Here is a 16,662-nt window from a genome sequence, read left to right as displayed (position 1 = left end):
AAAGACGTAACTCCCTCTCAGAGAGGACAGGGAAACAAGCAGCATCCGAAAATCCAGCTTCCACAACATGGCTTGATTTAATCTGACCAGAAGCTATACACAAAGTCCTGATTTTATTGTCCCAAACGATGAATACATTGTCTTGCAAGGGAGGCAATATGACTCACTGATAAGGATAAACTGTGAGTTTACTGTGAGTAAACTTGTGAGTACTCTCCTGTTTTCTTGTCTTTGTCGCCATCTCATTTTTGTGCTAGAGAGCTTAAAGTGAAAATAAATACGTAGTATTTGAATTTACCATGGCATTGTACAGAACAAACAGAAACATTTTTGAACTTTAGGTAAGCTTAATATTTACAGTGACTTTTCTTGTTCAAGGTGTTTGGCCTTGTAAAAGGAACCAAAGTTGGACTTGTGGTTGATGTGTCTGATATGAACTACAGACCTCAACTACTGGATTTTCAGAAAGACCTTTTGGTAAGTAATAGCAAAGCAGACTTTGGCTATTATAACATGATAATCAAGCCTCAGAATGACTACAAGTAAAGAACTAAGGGGAAGAAAAATCTGCTTGAATTCATAGAGTACAATACAGTGGAAGTTTTCTGTTGTAAGAAGTTTCTCAGTGCTTGTACCAGCATTCTCTATCATTGTAAACTTGTCTAACAGAAACAACTTAAGAGCTAGAACCAAGTTGTACACAAAACTATGTATATTAAGTGTAGGTTTTTTATGCCTGTATGTTTTGTCAAAACAAGATGCACATCACAATTTTGGTCAAAAATTTGGTGAGTTAATTGCTTCCCAAAGTCCCCAAATAAACTTGTCCTTTATTGTGCCCTTTTCTTTTATAAAACTTTTACAGTAAGGAATGTATCATGTAGCTGTTTTACTCTAATTTTGAAACTTTGTCTGTAGAACTTTATTTACTGCAATCAGGAATTATTTAAAATTGATTTGTATTTTCTGTATTTTTCATTTGTGCATTTTAAATGAAGATGCTTTAAGAAAACTCAAGTTTGGTTGGCTTAGCCCTAATGCCTCATCTGTTGTTTAGCCCTATCCATGAATATGTATTCAACATTTTTTGTAATTTATTGGTGGGTGAGCATGCCCCTTCTAGATCAGTATGTTCTGTTTCATATGCACATCAACTGAAGAGAAAAAAATAGTATCAGTAGAACAAATATTCCCTGCCTTCATTAACAAATTTGCTGGTTTACTGTAAGTTTGCAGGTTTTGTTTGAGTACTCCTTAGGAAATACTTTAATCTGTATGACTTCCTTTGGAAGCTTTTCTCTGCAGGAACTGAAAACATTACTGCAACTATTTTTAGTAAATTTCTGTTCTTATTCTTTAACATAATAACTACTAGTAGCAGCATGGATAGTAATGTATTAATAAACTTTGTATTTATTAGTGTTTAATAGATGAACAGCTGTGCTACAAGAAGCAATTGTATTGCCTCTCATTCGGTACAGAAATTTCACCCCTGTGGGAGAGTCCAAAACCCATCAATGTTCATGTGTAAGTAAGTTAGTTTCTCTATAAAATAAAGGTGTTTCAGACAATGTCTTCGTGTAATTAAAGCAGTCTCCTGGGGATAATAATTAGTGTTCATCATCTTGTGCCTGTTGTGATTCGTGTGCCTGTTGTGATTCATAAGAGGAAAAAAAAATGAATTTGAAGTGCAGTTAGTGATTTCACACTGATTGTTCATGTATAAAATATCTTAGCAGCCCCTGTGGTTTGTAGTAATCTTCATGGTCTATTTTATTCAGCATCTGCAGATTGAGTGTGCATATTCCTTTTTTTTTCCTCCTATAGGCTACGTGAAGCAAGACAGTGGGTACAGCAGCTGGCCCCTGGTGGAGGCTGCAATTTACTGAAAGCCTTAAAACATGTCCTTACAATGACAGAGCTGAATTCTCTGGTTCTTATAGTAGGAAGCTGGTAAGTCCATTATTTGTTCTAACAACCAGTTTTAACTTGGATACAGAATCAGTACAAGAATATGAACTTGATACAAAAATAAATAGAAAATCTAAGTTTCAAGTCTTACATCTTTTAAGTTGGTACCACTGAATTTCTTTAGTTCTTCCCACTTTTGCTATATACAAATCTCATCTCTTCTAATACGAAGTTACTTTTTTCATTTGCAGATTAGCTAATGCAGTAATCTTCCGAGAGTCTATTAGCTCTAGTGTTACATCAATAAAAATTCTTCAATGGATCTCACTGAAAGGGTCCACACTTCTGAGATTAGATGAGTAGCTAGATTTTGCTGTAAAATAGCATTAAACTTTGGAAGGTAGTCTTCACTCTGTGGTCTTAGTGGTACTGGTGGAAAACTTGAAATGTCTGGTTAATTAAAAGAAACCAGTCAACAAGCACTGCTGAGATTAGATAAATTATGGACTGAATTCTTCAGTTCTACTGTTGTAATTTGAAAACTTGCAGTACTGGAGCCATGATTACAAGAAAAAGGCTGCAGTAAAGGTTCTGGGATTTTTACTGTACTCCATATTTATACATTGTATTTATTTTAAAAGTGCAAAAAAGGGATGGTGTAAGTTTGGCAAGTTGGATATTTAAGGTTTATTGAGATTACATTTCAGCTAATTTACTGAATACAAAGTGCTCATCTAAAAGGTTCCAAGTTTTGTTTGGGTCTGCTTTGAAAAGAAAGCAGAAGTTTATAGTATGTGGAAGTGAAAATTTCCGTAATTTCTGTCCCTGGCAGAAATGTAGCTGGAAGGAAAGGCTTTTATGAGCCATGGAGAGCCACCAAAATTCCAGGAATGAAAGCTGTGGGAGTCAGTAAATTCTAATCACAAAGCAAAGTTTTGCTTTATTTGGTGCCTTTGGAAGGCAGTGGACATCCTTAGGTACATACACTTGAAGATCTGTGTTGAAGACTTTTCTATTGAAGTTTGTTGAAGGGGCAAAAACATAATTCCTGATTTTTAGCTTCCATGGCTAGCGACAAACAACTTAGAACTCACTTCATCCACAGGTCATTATGAAGCAAAAGAGAATCCTAGTGCTTTTATTAACATTCAGATTTTCAGGACAGACTCAAACTCCAGTAGTTGTACCTCAGTAATTGTTGAAAGGGGAAGGGGAGGTCAAATTTCTTTCCCCTTACTGTTGTCTTCCCTTTCTTCTACAGTATGGCCTTTCCCCCCACCCCTGTTTGATTACCATCATTGCTAAGATCTTTTTATTTTTTTCCTCCTGGTTTATTTATCAACATCAGCACTAATCAGCCTTTGGAAATACTGGCTGACTATGCTCAGCAATGTATGCTGGGGAGAAAACTTCTGGCTCATGTTGTTATATATGATTGCAGCAGTCCCACTGCTCTTGTAAGTAGTTGTGTTGATACTCACTTCCTCCGGTGTCCTTTCATTTATTTCCTATCCAGCTGCAGTGTCTTCTCTCATATACTTTGTGGAGATGCTGAACTACTCATTAAAGACTTCCTGATCTAGAGTTGTATTTTCTTCAGAGCAGATTTGCACAAATGAAGTAACTTGTTTGGAGCATCTTTTTATTCATCTTGGTTCATACAAAGCCATGATGTGAAAAAAACCAGCATAGGATTTAAGAAGTAAATGTGGGCAGAGGAAGCAAAGCCTAATATTTATGCTTCTTGACTTCAGTGATATACCTTTGATCTGACTAGCACAAGCCTGCTTTCAAAGGAAGTAACTGGCATTTTAATGCAATGAATAAACTTGTGAATAAGCACACTGAATGAAATTGCCCCTTATTACCCATTTTGTAAATATCTTTACTGAGTTTTTCAGCCATGCTCTTAAAGTAGAAGTGAAAACATCTCCTATTTTAAAAAGCAATGGAAACATCTTACCTCTTTGGCTTTCTCACTACATGTATCTTAAAGATTCCTTCTCTATCTCTAGTTGAGAATTGAATACTAACAACCCATGTTATCAAAAGAGATTACCAAATTTAAGTAATTATTTTTCTTCCTATTTATGTATGTAGGCAGTTCTAAAGAACCTTGCAGAACTTGTAAGAGGCCGTTATCATTGCTACTCTTCAAAGGGGGAGGTAGGTGACAGCCAGAGAGGTGAAGGATTTTTCTCTCATCTATTTGATGATTCTTTACTCTTAGAAGGTAAACTACTTATCATCTGCATATAAGTTTATACCAATACCTAGTTCCAAAATTCTTGGTCTGACAAGTGTTGAGGATGTGGTCAATAAACCTGTGGTTAATTCTTTCTGTGACTGAAAATACTGAAAATGTTTTTGTAAATTGCAAATATTTCTCACTGACTCAAAGCTGATGGATAAGATGAAACTAGTGATGGGTTTACTGTACACTGACTCAAAACAATAATCAAATGATCTATTTTTTTTAATAACGTCTATATGTAGTGTGTTGGGTACATTTATGTTCTATTCTGCAATGCCAGGCAGTCCTATATGGACGCATATCCATCAAATAAGAACGCTGGGCTTAGCTGGTATTTGAATAGTAGTTAACTTATTTTCTTCCCCTTTTTTCATTTATACAGATTTCTGATAGTAGTGATCTTAATCTGCTACTTCAAGAATCCCAGAAGGCTAAGGACCTGCTCAAGAGTATCAAACAAAATTTTCAAAGGCGAATTGGTGGCTTGCTTACCAGTAGAATAGCAGATGTATGTGTATATATTTTGTTTTCAAATGTGCTTTGAAGTATCAGAGGTAGAATTTCTTAGCATTTACAATATGAAAAAAGAAAAGTATGTGATTAGTTGGATATTGTGATAAGTAAAGCGTAGGTATTATGTTTTGGTCATCCATTGGAAGAGCAAAGCAAGGCCAAAACTAGCAAAGGAGACATTTTGCTAGATGTTTTCCAAAATGTCTTTTCTTCAATAAAATAAATTCAAAGTGCTCTTGATGAACTTTGGATGAGAAAGTAAAAGAATCTCCTGTGATTTTTCCTCTTTTTATGGAGTGTTTGGAGAATTTCTAGTTCTGCTTTGTTCTGATAGGTTATTTACTCGTATCTTTCTTTCACCCCGTGCAGATGGTCATAAATGGAAATATGCATCTCTCTTTTGCCTGACTCTCATCTCTGTACGTCCATAAGCCTGGAATTTTAGAAATTTGCCGAGTTCACATATGATTGCCAATCTTTTATGCTAAAAATTTGGCAGCACTGTTCTACAAATCTATGGCTGTAGAGGAATTTTTATATTAACCAAATAGTCTATTCTCTGTCACTATTGTGTGAAGGCAATTGTGTGAAGTGGACAAGTTTGCTTTTAAATAGGGAGTGAAATTTTCCATCAGGTGCCCTTGTATGTCTGGTCACCTGACCTGAGACATTCCAGGTTAGAGGTAGACTGGTCATCTATGAATATTTCTAGCTCTCTTCCCTCTCATCCTCCCTTTTGGGTGTATATAGTAAAAGTGCATAGACTTCTTTTATCTCTCTTCCAACCTCATAATTACTAAAGACCATATAGGCTACACAGGGAATAGAAGTTATCTAGAAAAAACTTAGAAGGTCCTATATCCCCAAATAAAAGCACATCATTTCAGAAACTTACTAGTCAAGCCTTCTGTATGAAAAAGCATCTCCACAAACTTCCATCCACTCATAAAAGCAAGGTCTCTTACCCATTTTTAAGTAAGAGTTCTAATGCCGTACAGGAGTTTGTTGACTTGTTTCCATTGGTGTGAATGGAAGTAGAATGTGTTTCATTTTGACTCTATGCTTAGAGCAAGTAGGAAATGGAGAATAATTCGGTGTGTGTATAATGAAGATCTTTTTCTGCCTTGTCTTAGAGAAGCGACTGGCTATTTTCCAGCCAGCACATACGACCATGATGTTTTCATTTCCCCTGTGGATTTTTGCATTGTGGCCAATAAAGTGAATTTAATGGAGCACTGTCCCACAAAATCTATTTCTAGGAGGACCAATGGTAGCAAGTTTTGAAGTATTTTGATTATTGAAATCTCAGCACTCCAGTGAGCATAAGTAAAACAAATATTCTATGCTGGATATTTAGGATTAAGGTGGAGAAAAAAGTATACTAAAACTTGCAAGAGTTTTTCTTAAAATCCATTTTAGGTTTCCACAGAATTTGCAAATACAGAAACTTCCAGCTTCCTACCAAAGCCTCCAAAGCATGAAGGACCATTAGTTATTCAAACACCATGCTTCCTGGCCGAAACCTCAACAGACTGGTTACAGACAAATGGATTGAAAGGTAGCACAGAAAGGAAAGCTTAACAGGTATGAAACAGGAATTAAAGACGAAGAACATGTTTTATTTAATTTCTTTGTTCCTTGCTATAGCTAAGAAGTTAAACCTTTATCAAGTTTTGGCTCCCAATGCTTTCTCTCCTGTGGAAGAATTTGTACCTATTCTTCAAAAAACAGTATCATCAACTCTACATGAGGCAAGTGATGGGGACGTGTTTCTTCTTCTTTTTAAAATTGTTTTTTTCTTTCTACTGCTTTATTTTTCCAACTAAATTGGTGCTTTACAAGATATTGAAATTCTTCAGGCTTTAAATGAAATTGGAGTTGTGTATTCAAACCAGATGCTTATATTATTCTTAAAAATAATTCAGGAAGGAATTCCATGCTAGTGCAACCTATAGGTTTCTGTAAACACACAAGGTATTGTTTATCCTTCTAGAAAGTGATGATGCAGTTTGAATGGCATGATGGAACTATGAAAAATATCCATGTTGACCTGCCAGTATTATACAACTATCAGGTGAGTTGTCTGTAGTGACATGGCTTCATCAGGGCTAGATTATCATCTAATTATTTCATGTGAATTTTCATGTTACATAAGTACTGCAGGGATTCACATGCAGACAGCTGTCCATGCAAGTCTGCAGTCATCTGGCTGGACTTGGGACCTAGCTTGATGTGGTAGAAGGGTAAGTGAGAGAAGGAGTTCATCGGTGAACTCATAGTTTATTTATTGCTCATAAATATAGCAACATGCATTTTATGATCTGTGTATAAGGGTGTGTTTACGTTATTTTACCCATACCATATGTATGAATCTTATAACCTGTACATTGAAAGGATACAGTGGAATAGAGGACTCTTCCTTGCTTTAACAAAACTATCCCATTTCATCTTAGTTTAATAATTAAAAAAGAAATTCTTATTTTATCTCTTTGGAAGTCAAACAAGTCTTATGAAAAAGAATGGCTAATTGTTACTGGCTAGGCCAAGAAGGACTGGAGGCATACAAGAAGAGCATTCTAGGAAGTAGTGTAGCAGCAAGCATGGATGATTGTTACATGAAATAAAAGATGTCGCATGGTATGAAAGATTATGCACAAAGGCATTTATAGCAGCAAACAAGATTTAATCAGGAATTTCCCTGTACTTATTGAATTCACCAGTGTCACCATCTACAACACTGTTTGTAAATCTCTCTTTTAATGCTTCCCTCTAGACAGACACCAAAGATTTAATTACTGATTGTGTTGCCTCAGGTTATAGTAGCTCTTTATTCCAAAAGGTGTTCTTCATTTGTGTTAAGCACAACTGGAATTGTGTTCAGTCTGAAGAACAGATAAGATTGATGTCTAAGACAATGCTCTAACATGTCTTCTTACTTTTTTCCTTCTGCCTCCTTCTAGCTGCTTTGCACAGTGTTTTCCGACATCCCTCACATTCACCTTAAGTTTCTGAACTGGCTGCACAAACTTACCCAGTTTTGCATTTGCCTTCAGCCTGGTTGGCAGTTGTCAGACTTTCTTCAAGAGGATAGCAAGGCCATTACTAGAGTTTTCTGTTCAAGCTTATATATGAATTAAAAACATTATTAGGTCAGGGATTTTTAGATTTAGATTAGGCTTTTTAGATATTTTCCATGGTCAATATTACTATATAGGTAGTCTTAAAACTACTGTCATGCCGGGAGAATGTTTACACTGTATGGGATATTGAAGATCTTTGAGTACTCTTGTGAGTGTGGAAGAAGTGGAGATATATATACCGGTAACACAGTGAAGGCAGCTGGAATTCTTACAGGCAGTAGTGATTCTTGAGAACTTCCTCCTTGGTAAGAATGCAGAGCATCAGAGAGTAGGAGAAGTTTAATGAAATAGAAGCTGCCTGGGGATATTGGTAGTCAAGATACGTTATATAGTGGCCCGTTCTTTTCTCTTTGCTCTCTTCCATACTACTCCACTGAGGAAGGGCTATGAGAATGTTTCCAGGCAGGACAAATATTCCTTTAAAGTGGAAGAAGGATAAGAAATCTGTAGAACTCTAATTTGTGGTCTGACTGTAAAGTTTAACTGGCTGACATGAAAGCAGCATCTGACTTCTTGATTCCTGGTAGATATTCGTGTTTTGTGCACCAAAACTGTGTTAATGTTGTAGTTGTTTTCTGAATTTCATGTCCTTTTCTAGATTGATTTGACCTCATGCATGTAGTGCATGCATATGCTTGCAAAGGTCATATTCTGTAGAGTTTGGTCAAACTGCCCCAATGTCTTCAAATTGATATTGTGTTAAAGAATTATATGATTATATGTTTTTATTTGAAATGATCTGTTTTATTACAAACACTGCCTAAAAATGCTGTTGAAGAAATTGTAAGCTTGCAATAACTGTGTTCTGAAACTTTTTTTTGAAGAAGTGAAGAGACTTTAGATCATTTGTTGGTTTTTATCATTTCATGCTTATCTCATAGACTGTATTCTCTAATCTTTACTACGAATAAAATGCTACTGTCAAAATTAATGAGAATTATTAATATTTTTCATTACTATGCTGTCATGTTACTTCTGGATTAAAAATTTGTCAATAAAAGATCTACTTTTTTATTTTATTTATTTTTGGCTTAAATTTTCTATATTTTATCCACAGAAACTCCTTGCTAAAATGGTAAGAATCTATGAAAAACGAATCGACTGGCTGTCCGTTGCTAGCAGAAGAATATGGGGAAGTGTTTGTGAAAAGAGGTATCGTATTCTGACAGTCGTATTCTGTATATTGGTGATGATTCTCATTTGTCAACCTTTGGTTTTTGTCTAAGTGAGCACTCAGGAACACAGAGCAGAAAACAATCATATGTAGAAGTGGCAATTGCAGATACAACCAGTGCAAGCAATCCATATTTGACAACAGATGCTGATACTCCTGTATTTAATAATCTAGTGAATTTACTAAATCCAATGATTGTCAGTCAAGAAAACCGTGCAATTTCCAAGAAACAGGATGAGACTCTTAAATTTGAGTTATCTAGGGAGTAAGCCTTTGGGACACGTTCTGTCTTAAATCACACGCAAACAGAACCTGATGTTTCTAGCCAAATGTAGTGTTAACATCAGGTTTCAACCCATGCTATTAGTATTTATACCAGAGTATTTCTGCACATCCTCTTATGGATTCTTACCAGAAGATGAATTTCAATGTACCAACTACCTTCTGCCTCCACCACTTAGTAAGGTGCATTCAAGTGCCAGATGCAAATGTCAGTGTAGATATACCAAAAAAAAAAAATTCCCTGCGTCTGTTTTGAGGTCTTCACCTGACTTTGTTCAAGGATCGTCCTCAATAATAATAGTAACAATAACAGTGTTTATTTACATTGTGTCTGAGTCTTTACCAGAGGTCTCCCATCCAACATCAGTTGCATAAATGCTCTTATTGTTAGGTTGACAAACTTTGAATGTGAATATGAATTCAGACAACAAAATAGCTGAGGCCTCTGTTACTAGAGATCTCCTTGTTCATTAATCCAGGACTGAATTAGCCCATCTGGTGACTGTATTGTGTTGGGAACTCTTGTCCCACTCACTGTCCATCACATCTGTGATTCTTTTCATAACCACTGTTCCCAAGGTATCCCGTCTGTTAACACTGACCATCCTGCATTGTGTCTACAAGCACAATCTCATACATGACCATACTGAAGGTGATCATCATTAATACTTTTCTTCAAAACAGGTAACATGTACCAGATAACATCAATCAGTCGATACCTGAGCAGCCTATCTGTCACGGACTTGCTGGGAGAAAACTTGCCATTTATCTTTGAGTGATTACATGTTTGTTGAATGATGGTTGGAGAAAGAACAATGGACTATCCAACAACTCTTCTTGTTGGATAACAGCCACATGTTTCAGCCATGTTCTGGATATTCAAGTACAGAGAAGAAAGAGGAGCTGTTTAGGGTTCAACAGCCAATATGGCACTACATGTGCCAGTACCCTGATTACTGTATAGCTTAAGGAAGACAGAATTTTCTGTTATTATTTAAAAAAAGAAACTCACCTGATGTTCTGCAGATTATTTTTTCTTATATAGATTGTCTTTATCTATTTTTATACATAGCTAGAAGATGCTTTTCTTGGTGAGCTAAGGAGTGCAGTGAAGATTTAAAAAAATGTAATTAAGTTCTTTTGACAAATAACATGTTTCTTATACAGGGTGGTTATACTTGTTGATATATCAGCGACAAACTCTATGTACATCATCCATATCCAACATTATTTGCGACTTTTACTTGAGGAACAAATGTCAGATAAGGATTACTTCAATATTATAGCGTAAGCAGCTACTTAAGACTATCTTTTAAAATACTCTTAACTTTGCAATGAAAGAAGGATGCTGATAGACTAGTTACTAATGGGCATGTTTTAGATTTCTGGTTGTATTTCACATTTTATGATGAAGTAGTTGCAAGAGGAACACTGATATAACTTTATTGAATAGATTTATGGATCAGATGTACAGAGACCCAATTAGTAATTAAAAATCATTTGGGGGGAGGGGGCACTGAAACCGATTGGATCTAATTCTCTTTCTGTTATATTGTTCATAACAACAGTATCAATTCACATGGCAGAAACTTTTACTAGATGAGGGTTTTGGAGTTTTCTCAGTATTACTGAGAGTGCCCTTTAAATTTTACAGTAACTCCAACACTTCTTTACTGTTTAATAGTACTAAAAATCTGTACTTGTGTTGGTAGTGAGAAATATATGGCACAACTGCTGAACAGCAGCTGGGCAGGTTCCTGAATGACAGGTAAAAAAGAGAGACAACAACTCCAAATTTGTTGAGTTCCAAATTTGATAGGAGAGGAGAGCAGAGTCATGAAGGCAGCATCTCAGTGTTACTGGTTTGGGGTATGGGGGGTGTTTGGTTTTGTGGGTGTTCTTTTTTTTTTTTTTTTTTTTTTTTAATTACAAGCCTTTCTGTCTTCTGCTGAACTTTTACTAGCTCATTAGCATACTGTTCAAGAAAGAAAAATGCAATCTGGCCCGCTGCTTTGAAATTCTGACAACCCCTGAGTGATGGATAAATTGGAATAACTAAATGATTTGAAATAGAAAATTTTACCTCTTAATAACCCAAATTGTTTTTTTTAAGAATTCATTCAGTCCTTTTCTCTGTTCTATGAAAATTAATTGCTATTATCGTTCTGTAAAAGATTTGGGAGTGACATTGTGCCTTGGCAGCTGGAACTAGTTCCTTCCCAACCAGAAAACTTACAAAAAGCTTGGAGGTAGGATGAAATAACTTTCTTATACTTCTGAATTAAGTGAACATAGATACCATGAAACAGATATAACAGAGAAACATAATTAATTGGCATTGCAAACAGTTTAGAAAATTGACGTTTACCATATCACAAAAATAATTTGCCATGAACTGTTCTACAGTGATTGTTTATGATGATTTGTTGTGAAAACAGTGTCGTAAAGTTCAGTATGTCCTAATGACTTTGTATTTCATATGTATACAGAATACATATGTACATGAATAGAGAAGTTTTTAAGAAACACAGGTTACATGAAGAATTTAAAACTATTTCAAATTCAGTTGAGATCTGGAATTTAAACCATGGTTTTCCCCGCACACACTGGAACGAAATCCCACATTTCTCTGTGGAATTATATCTTCAGTGGTTTCATTATACATCCGTGGTTTTCTTTTATTCCTGTCAGTTCTGCTCTTACATTTTTTCTTCATCTCTGTGCTTCGAATCTTATCTTAAAAACTACTTTGTCATGGTTGACATACAGAAACTAGAACAAGTGATTTGGATCCTTGTATAATCTGGTTTTACTGGCTGTCATTGTCAAAAATTTCAGACTCCAGAGCAGTGTTAGTTAAGATTCTTAGTTCTCTTACTGCTTTATGCAGAAACAAAAGCTTTTCTAGATTAATTCTTTGAACTGTAAACTTCTTCTTAGGTGGGTATTGAGCTTGCAATGCAGAGGGAGTAGAAATTTCATGAGTGCTCTCAGGCGAGCTGTGGAAGTAGACTTCAAATATAAAGATAAACACAAATCACAAGGACTTTACCTCTTGACTACTGGAATACCTGATCAGGAAACAGTGAGTATCATCACAGGTTTTACAGCTCTTCCGAAAGTTCCTATCAGAATTAATCTCAACTGCATTTATCTGTTTTTTTTTTTCTTTTGGCTACTCACTATAGCTTGTTGGTGGAATACTTCTTTACTTATCTAAGCCAGCACAAATGTCGGTATCTCAGACTTTTCTTTCTGCAGTCACTATTTATGTGTCGGAGGTAGTAATTATTAATAATATGTGAATCAGAAAACTCTAGAAGTGTTTTTAAGATCTTTGTCTCACTCCAGCTGTGGCTATCATTTCACTGTGTATTTCTTAATTTGAAGAAGCCCACTCAGATTTTTGTATTATATAATTTCCTTATGATATAATGATATAAAGCCACAGATAATTTTACAGTGAAATTTCATAGTACACTATATAGAAACACCTCCTCTTTTTAATAACAGTAGTCCGCTGCTTGGATGTATTTTCATAGTGTGTGTGCTCTGTTGCTGTTGAGCCACTTGCACTGCCTTGGACTTCCAAACTTAGAGTAGTCCAATTGGCTTAACTATGTGTGTACAGTAGGCCTGTCTTGCCTTTGTTACTAAACTTCTGGAAATTCTGGGCAAACCCAAGAAATTGTTAAAAGCCTGTGTAGAAAACAAGAGAATGAAAGATGCATACAGAAAGTCCAAATGAATAATTTCCATCTCTACTTCTTTGCTACAGTGCATGGGTAGCTTGAAGACCATCACCTTGGGGTTTTGATTCTCATAACTACCCCAACTCACTTCTTGGCTGCAGCAGTGCAGTTGGTGTTGTCACAAGTAATAACAGCATTAGCTTTTGTGTATATATGTGATTTAAGGAGGCATTCAGCTACTCAGGGTGTATTCCTCCACTGAATTGCATACGCTGGGCACTGTTCGTTCATCAGTTCAGGAAACAGTGGAATAGATGGAAGCTCATCTGATGTACAGGGTCGCTACTGATTTTTTTTTTTTGCTTTGCAGCACTTAATCAGTACCTATATGGCTGAGGTTTGCAGAGGTTTTGATTTGCAGCTTCATGTCTGTCTGTTCAGTGTAATGGAAGATGTTGACTCCAGTGGGATTATTCCAGCCCGCTATGCTAACCCAACTGAAACTGCCATCGCTTTTAAGGAAATAGCACCTGCAGCCAATGGGAGATTTCATTGGTTTGGAGAAGCAGGTACGTGAAAAAGAAAGCCAGCACTTAGTTCTTTTTAATTAAGTAAATAATATGTGTTAATGTATTTTCCCCCAAACAAGTTGTTTAGTTTTTAGGATGTGATAATACTACACTAGTATTGAGATATAAACAGAGGTCTTAGTTTGATTAAGGCTTTTAGCTGTCTTGTTGAATATTATAATACATCATTAATGCAGGAATTTGTTTTTTCTATTAAAATTCAGTATTTTCTGCTAGATATTTTAAAGATGTACAATTAAAATTTATTTACTAGTGTAGTAAGTCCAAACTGCCTGGCATACAGGAAAAGAAGGCTTTCTGATTCTTTTCATTGATATTTGACATGCTCTACAAATTGTTGTGTACTTTAAATATATATATGTATATATATTTTACATTTAAAAATACTGATTAGCGTATATTTGATTATCAGGTATTTTTGAAAGTGATGATATCACTGTTATTGTGTCTGAAATTGAAAAAGCAAACAACTACTCCCAAAAGGTATGAATTATGTATCTTTTTAAATTCCGTTTTTCTTCAGAAAAAAAAAATCCACAGTGTTTGTTCAGCTGGCAGAGCAGAAGATTGGACAAAGTGAAAACCCTTGTAAGATGGGGAGAAACACTCTAGAATGTGAGAATAGTCACTGTAGAGTAAACATGGACTAGAAAGCAGTTATACAGTAGCACTGCAGTGATTGGTGTTGGACTGTCTGTGGTTTCCTATCAAATACAAGCAGTTTACAACTGAAGCGATTCTTATCTTTGTGGCCAGTCCTATGATGAGGTCTTCTCAAGTAATATTAATTGTTCATTTACTCCTATAAAGCACAGCAGAGGGAGTGTTATTGCGTTATTGGCACAGAAGTGTACTAAGGGTGTAGAACTAGACAATCTCTCTCAATATTAAATGCACTTAACTTTTTCTAAAGATATCCAACAAATTTGCTGAGGCGGTGTGGCCAGCCTGGCATTATGATAGCTGTTTCTGATAAAAGTCTGGTGAGAAAGATACACACAGTGAAATTATCTGTCCGGAGGTCAGAGCAATTTGTTGAATGCAAGTCTGAGACAAAAATCTGTTGTTGTTTTGTTTGGTTCTGTTTTTAAAGAAAAGTCAGTGGATACTCAATAGGATCTTGACATATTTTATATTATAGTTTAATAGTTGAATGTATTAGGTTCGTCTTCCTCCTATTTGTTCTGGTTTTGATGCATGTTACATTGCATTTTCTTTTAGAATGTTTGCTCAGAGCACAGAGGATTTTCCTCCTATGTGTTTGAGCAAGCACAGTACAAAGAAGTTAGAGGCGTTAAGCATTACCATATTAGTGCATTTTCTATTTGTTTTATTTACTGTAAAAATAATAAATAAAGGGTGTCTGTCCTTGAAATTTCATTTACTTAAATTTCATGTATATGAGTTACTGAACAGTGTGAACTTCCATTTCAGTGTGCATTCTTAGTGGAATCCCTAAAGCAACGTTCAGGAAATCAGTCTGCTAATCCACTTGTACCAGAAGCAAGCTCAAACATGCTTGTGACAAAAGAGAAAAGAAAGCCACAGAAGCTGCCATCTCCAAAACCCACAGCTCTGAGCCTGGCTAGAATGGTTTGAAATTCTTCACAGTCTTATTTTTAAGATGCAGTCTGTTTTAATTAGCAACTCTACCCAGCTCATGCTGGTCTTTGTGAAAGAAGTGCTTAGGCTGAAAATTTGAAGGAAGTAAAAACAGTACTGTGATACTACTCTGAATTTACATTTTAATTTGCATTCAAAGTGCTACGTAAACAGAAAAGTACATCTTAATAAATCCTGCTAATTAAGTAGAATTGTAGTAATTAAACAATATTGTAGTATCTAAAATTATCTAAATAATTCCTTCTCTGACCTTAAAAAATTAGTGTTTAATAAAAGCAAAGGCAAAGCAGAAATGTGTTTTACCAAGTTACTTCTATTTAGCAAGACCTTCTAGGAAGTACTGAATTTTGTGGTATCCTGTTCATGTATCCGTGAAACAGCTGCAGCTGAGTAGCGTGTCTTTGGCCACACAGAGAGGTAATATAAAGCAAGAAATAGGATTTGGGATTTGTTTCCTGCTCCCTGTGCTTATTTCCATGGAGTTATACTACTTCTGAGACCCTTGGGCTTTGCTGATGCTTTCCTTGTTAATTTTGACAGTTTATGTATCTATTTTGAGAGAGTGGGCAAATCTGGCCAGTGCTTACTACTTGGGAGTATAAATGACTGAAGTCAGAAGAGACAGTGTGAAACAAGAATTAGGGAATAATGAAGGATAGTTCCAGTTTGGAATAATTTATGTAATTATGATATGGTTGAAACTTTGTATTTTTTATTATCTATGCTTATATAGTATATTAAAGACAACCACAGTGCAGAGAAAACTACTTCCATAGGAGTATTGGCATGGCGTCCTACTAGTGCAAAAGCAGAAATTCCACCAGGTCTGTATGGATTAGGGGCTTTTTGTCTTTAGTTTGCTTGGTTTTTGCTTAGAATAAAGTATTAAATTAGAATTGAGAGATTTAATCTTAAATTTTTAGAAACATAAGCAATTTTAATCTGTAGTCAGTGATAGGAAACATTGGAGTTGTTTCTGAAATACTTCTGTATGAGTTTTAGTTGTAATGTATCTAGATTCCGTATAGGTTGGGAGAGGAAGAAACAGTGTCCAGCTGCATAACAATTTCCAGGTTATTTGACTGAATGTTCATCCTGCATCAGGAAATTTAAGTGTGTGTGGTGGAAAGTAGAGCCCCCCTTTTGTCATATCCCCGAAGACATAATTAAAACCTCACCTTTCTTGGTTTTCAATTCATACTCCATTTTTATCAAAGGCTCAACAATTCAGAGATTTATGTTACTAGTTCAATATATAATATTTCTGTTAATATTCTTGTAACCAATTGTTATTAGTATGCTGCTCTATTTATGATCCAGCAATGAAGGGAAACTTCAACACAAACATCAGGTTATCTGCAGTGCTGTCTCTTGCAGCTACTGCTGGTGTATAGAACAGTTCTTAAATTTATTCCAGTCACTGTTGGTTAATTAAAGTCCAATTCCTTCCTCTCCCATTTTTAAAATTTTCCCCCATTTTTAT

At 35.5% G+C, this 16,662-nt stretch overlaps 1 protein-coding gene across 1 annotated transcript in view; it reads left to right on the top strand.

The window, feature by feature from the left end:
* The window catches only part of VWA3A (von Willebrand factor A domain containing 3A), a 30,303-nt gene that overhangs the window by 3,319 nt on the left and 10,322 nt on the right, over positions 1-16,662 (top strand). Inside the window, exons 6-22 of the mRNA XM_035548976.2 lie at positions 379-477; positions 1,421-1,527; positions 1,828-1,953; positions 3,260-3,368; positions 4,012-4,077; positions 4,548-4,673; positions 6,098-6,236; positions 6,326-6,429; positions 6,672-6,752; positions 8,876-8,970; positions 10,442-10,561; positions 11,449-11,523; positions 12,215-12,359; positions 13,337-13,535; positions 13,969-14,039; positions 14,991-15,149; positions 15,913-16,003. Of these exons, the coding sequence (XP_035404869.2) occupies positions 379-477; positions 1,421-1,527; positions 1,828-1,953; positions 3,260-3,368; positions 4,012-4,077; positions 4,548-4,673; positions 6,098-6,236; positions 6,326-6,429; positions 6,672-6,752; positions 8,876-8,970; positions 10,442-10,561; positions 11,449-11,523; positions 12,215-12,359; positions 13,337-13,535; positions 13,969-14,039; positions 14,991-15,149; positions 15,913-16,003 (1,912 nt within the window). The remainder of the gene's footprint in view (positions 1-378; positions 478-1,420; positions 1,528-1,827; positions 1,954-3,259; positions 3,369-4,011; positions 4,078-4,547; positions 4,674-6,097; positions 6,237-6,325; positions 6,430-6,671; positions 6,753-8,875; positions 8,971-10,441; positions 10,562-11,448; positions 11,524-12,214; positions 12,360-13,336; positions 13,536-13,968; positions 14,040-14,990; positions 15,150-15,912; positions 16,004-16,662) is intronic.

The sequence above is a fragment of the Cygnus atratus genome, chromosome 15, assembly GCF_013377495.2.
Source record: "Cygnus atratus isolate AKBS03 ecotype Queensland, Australia chromosome 15, CAtr_DNAZoo_HiC_assembly, whole genome shotgun sequence".
NCBI classification, from domain to species: Eukaryota; Metazoa; Chordata; class Aves; order Anseriformes; family Anatidae; genus Cygnus; species Cygnus atratus.
Note: the sequence above shows the minus strand (reverse complement) of the source record. Positions and strands in the feature narration are given on the sequence as shown.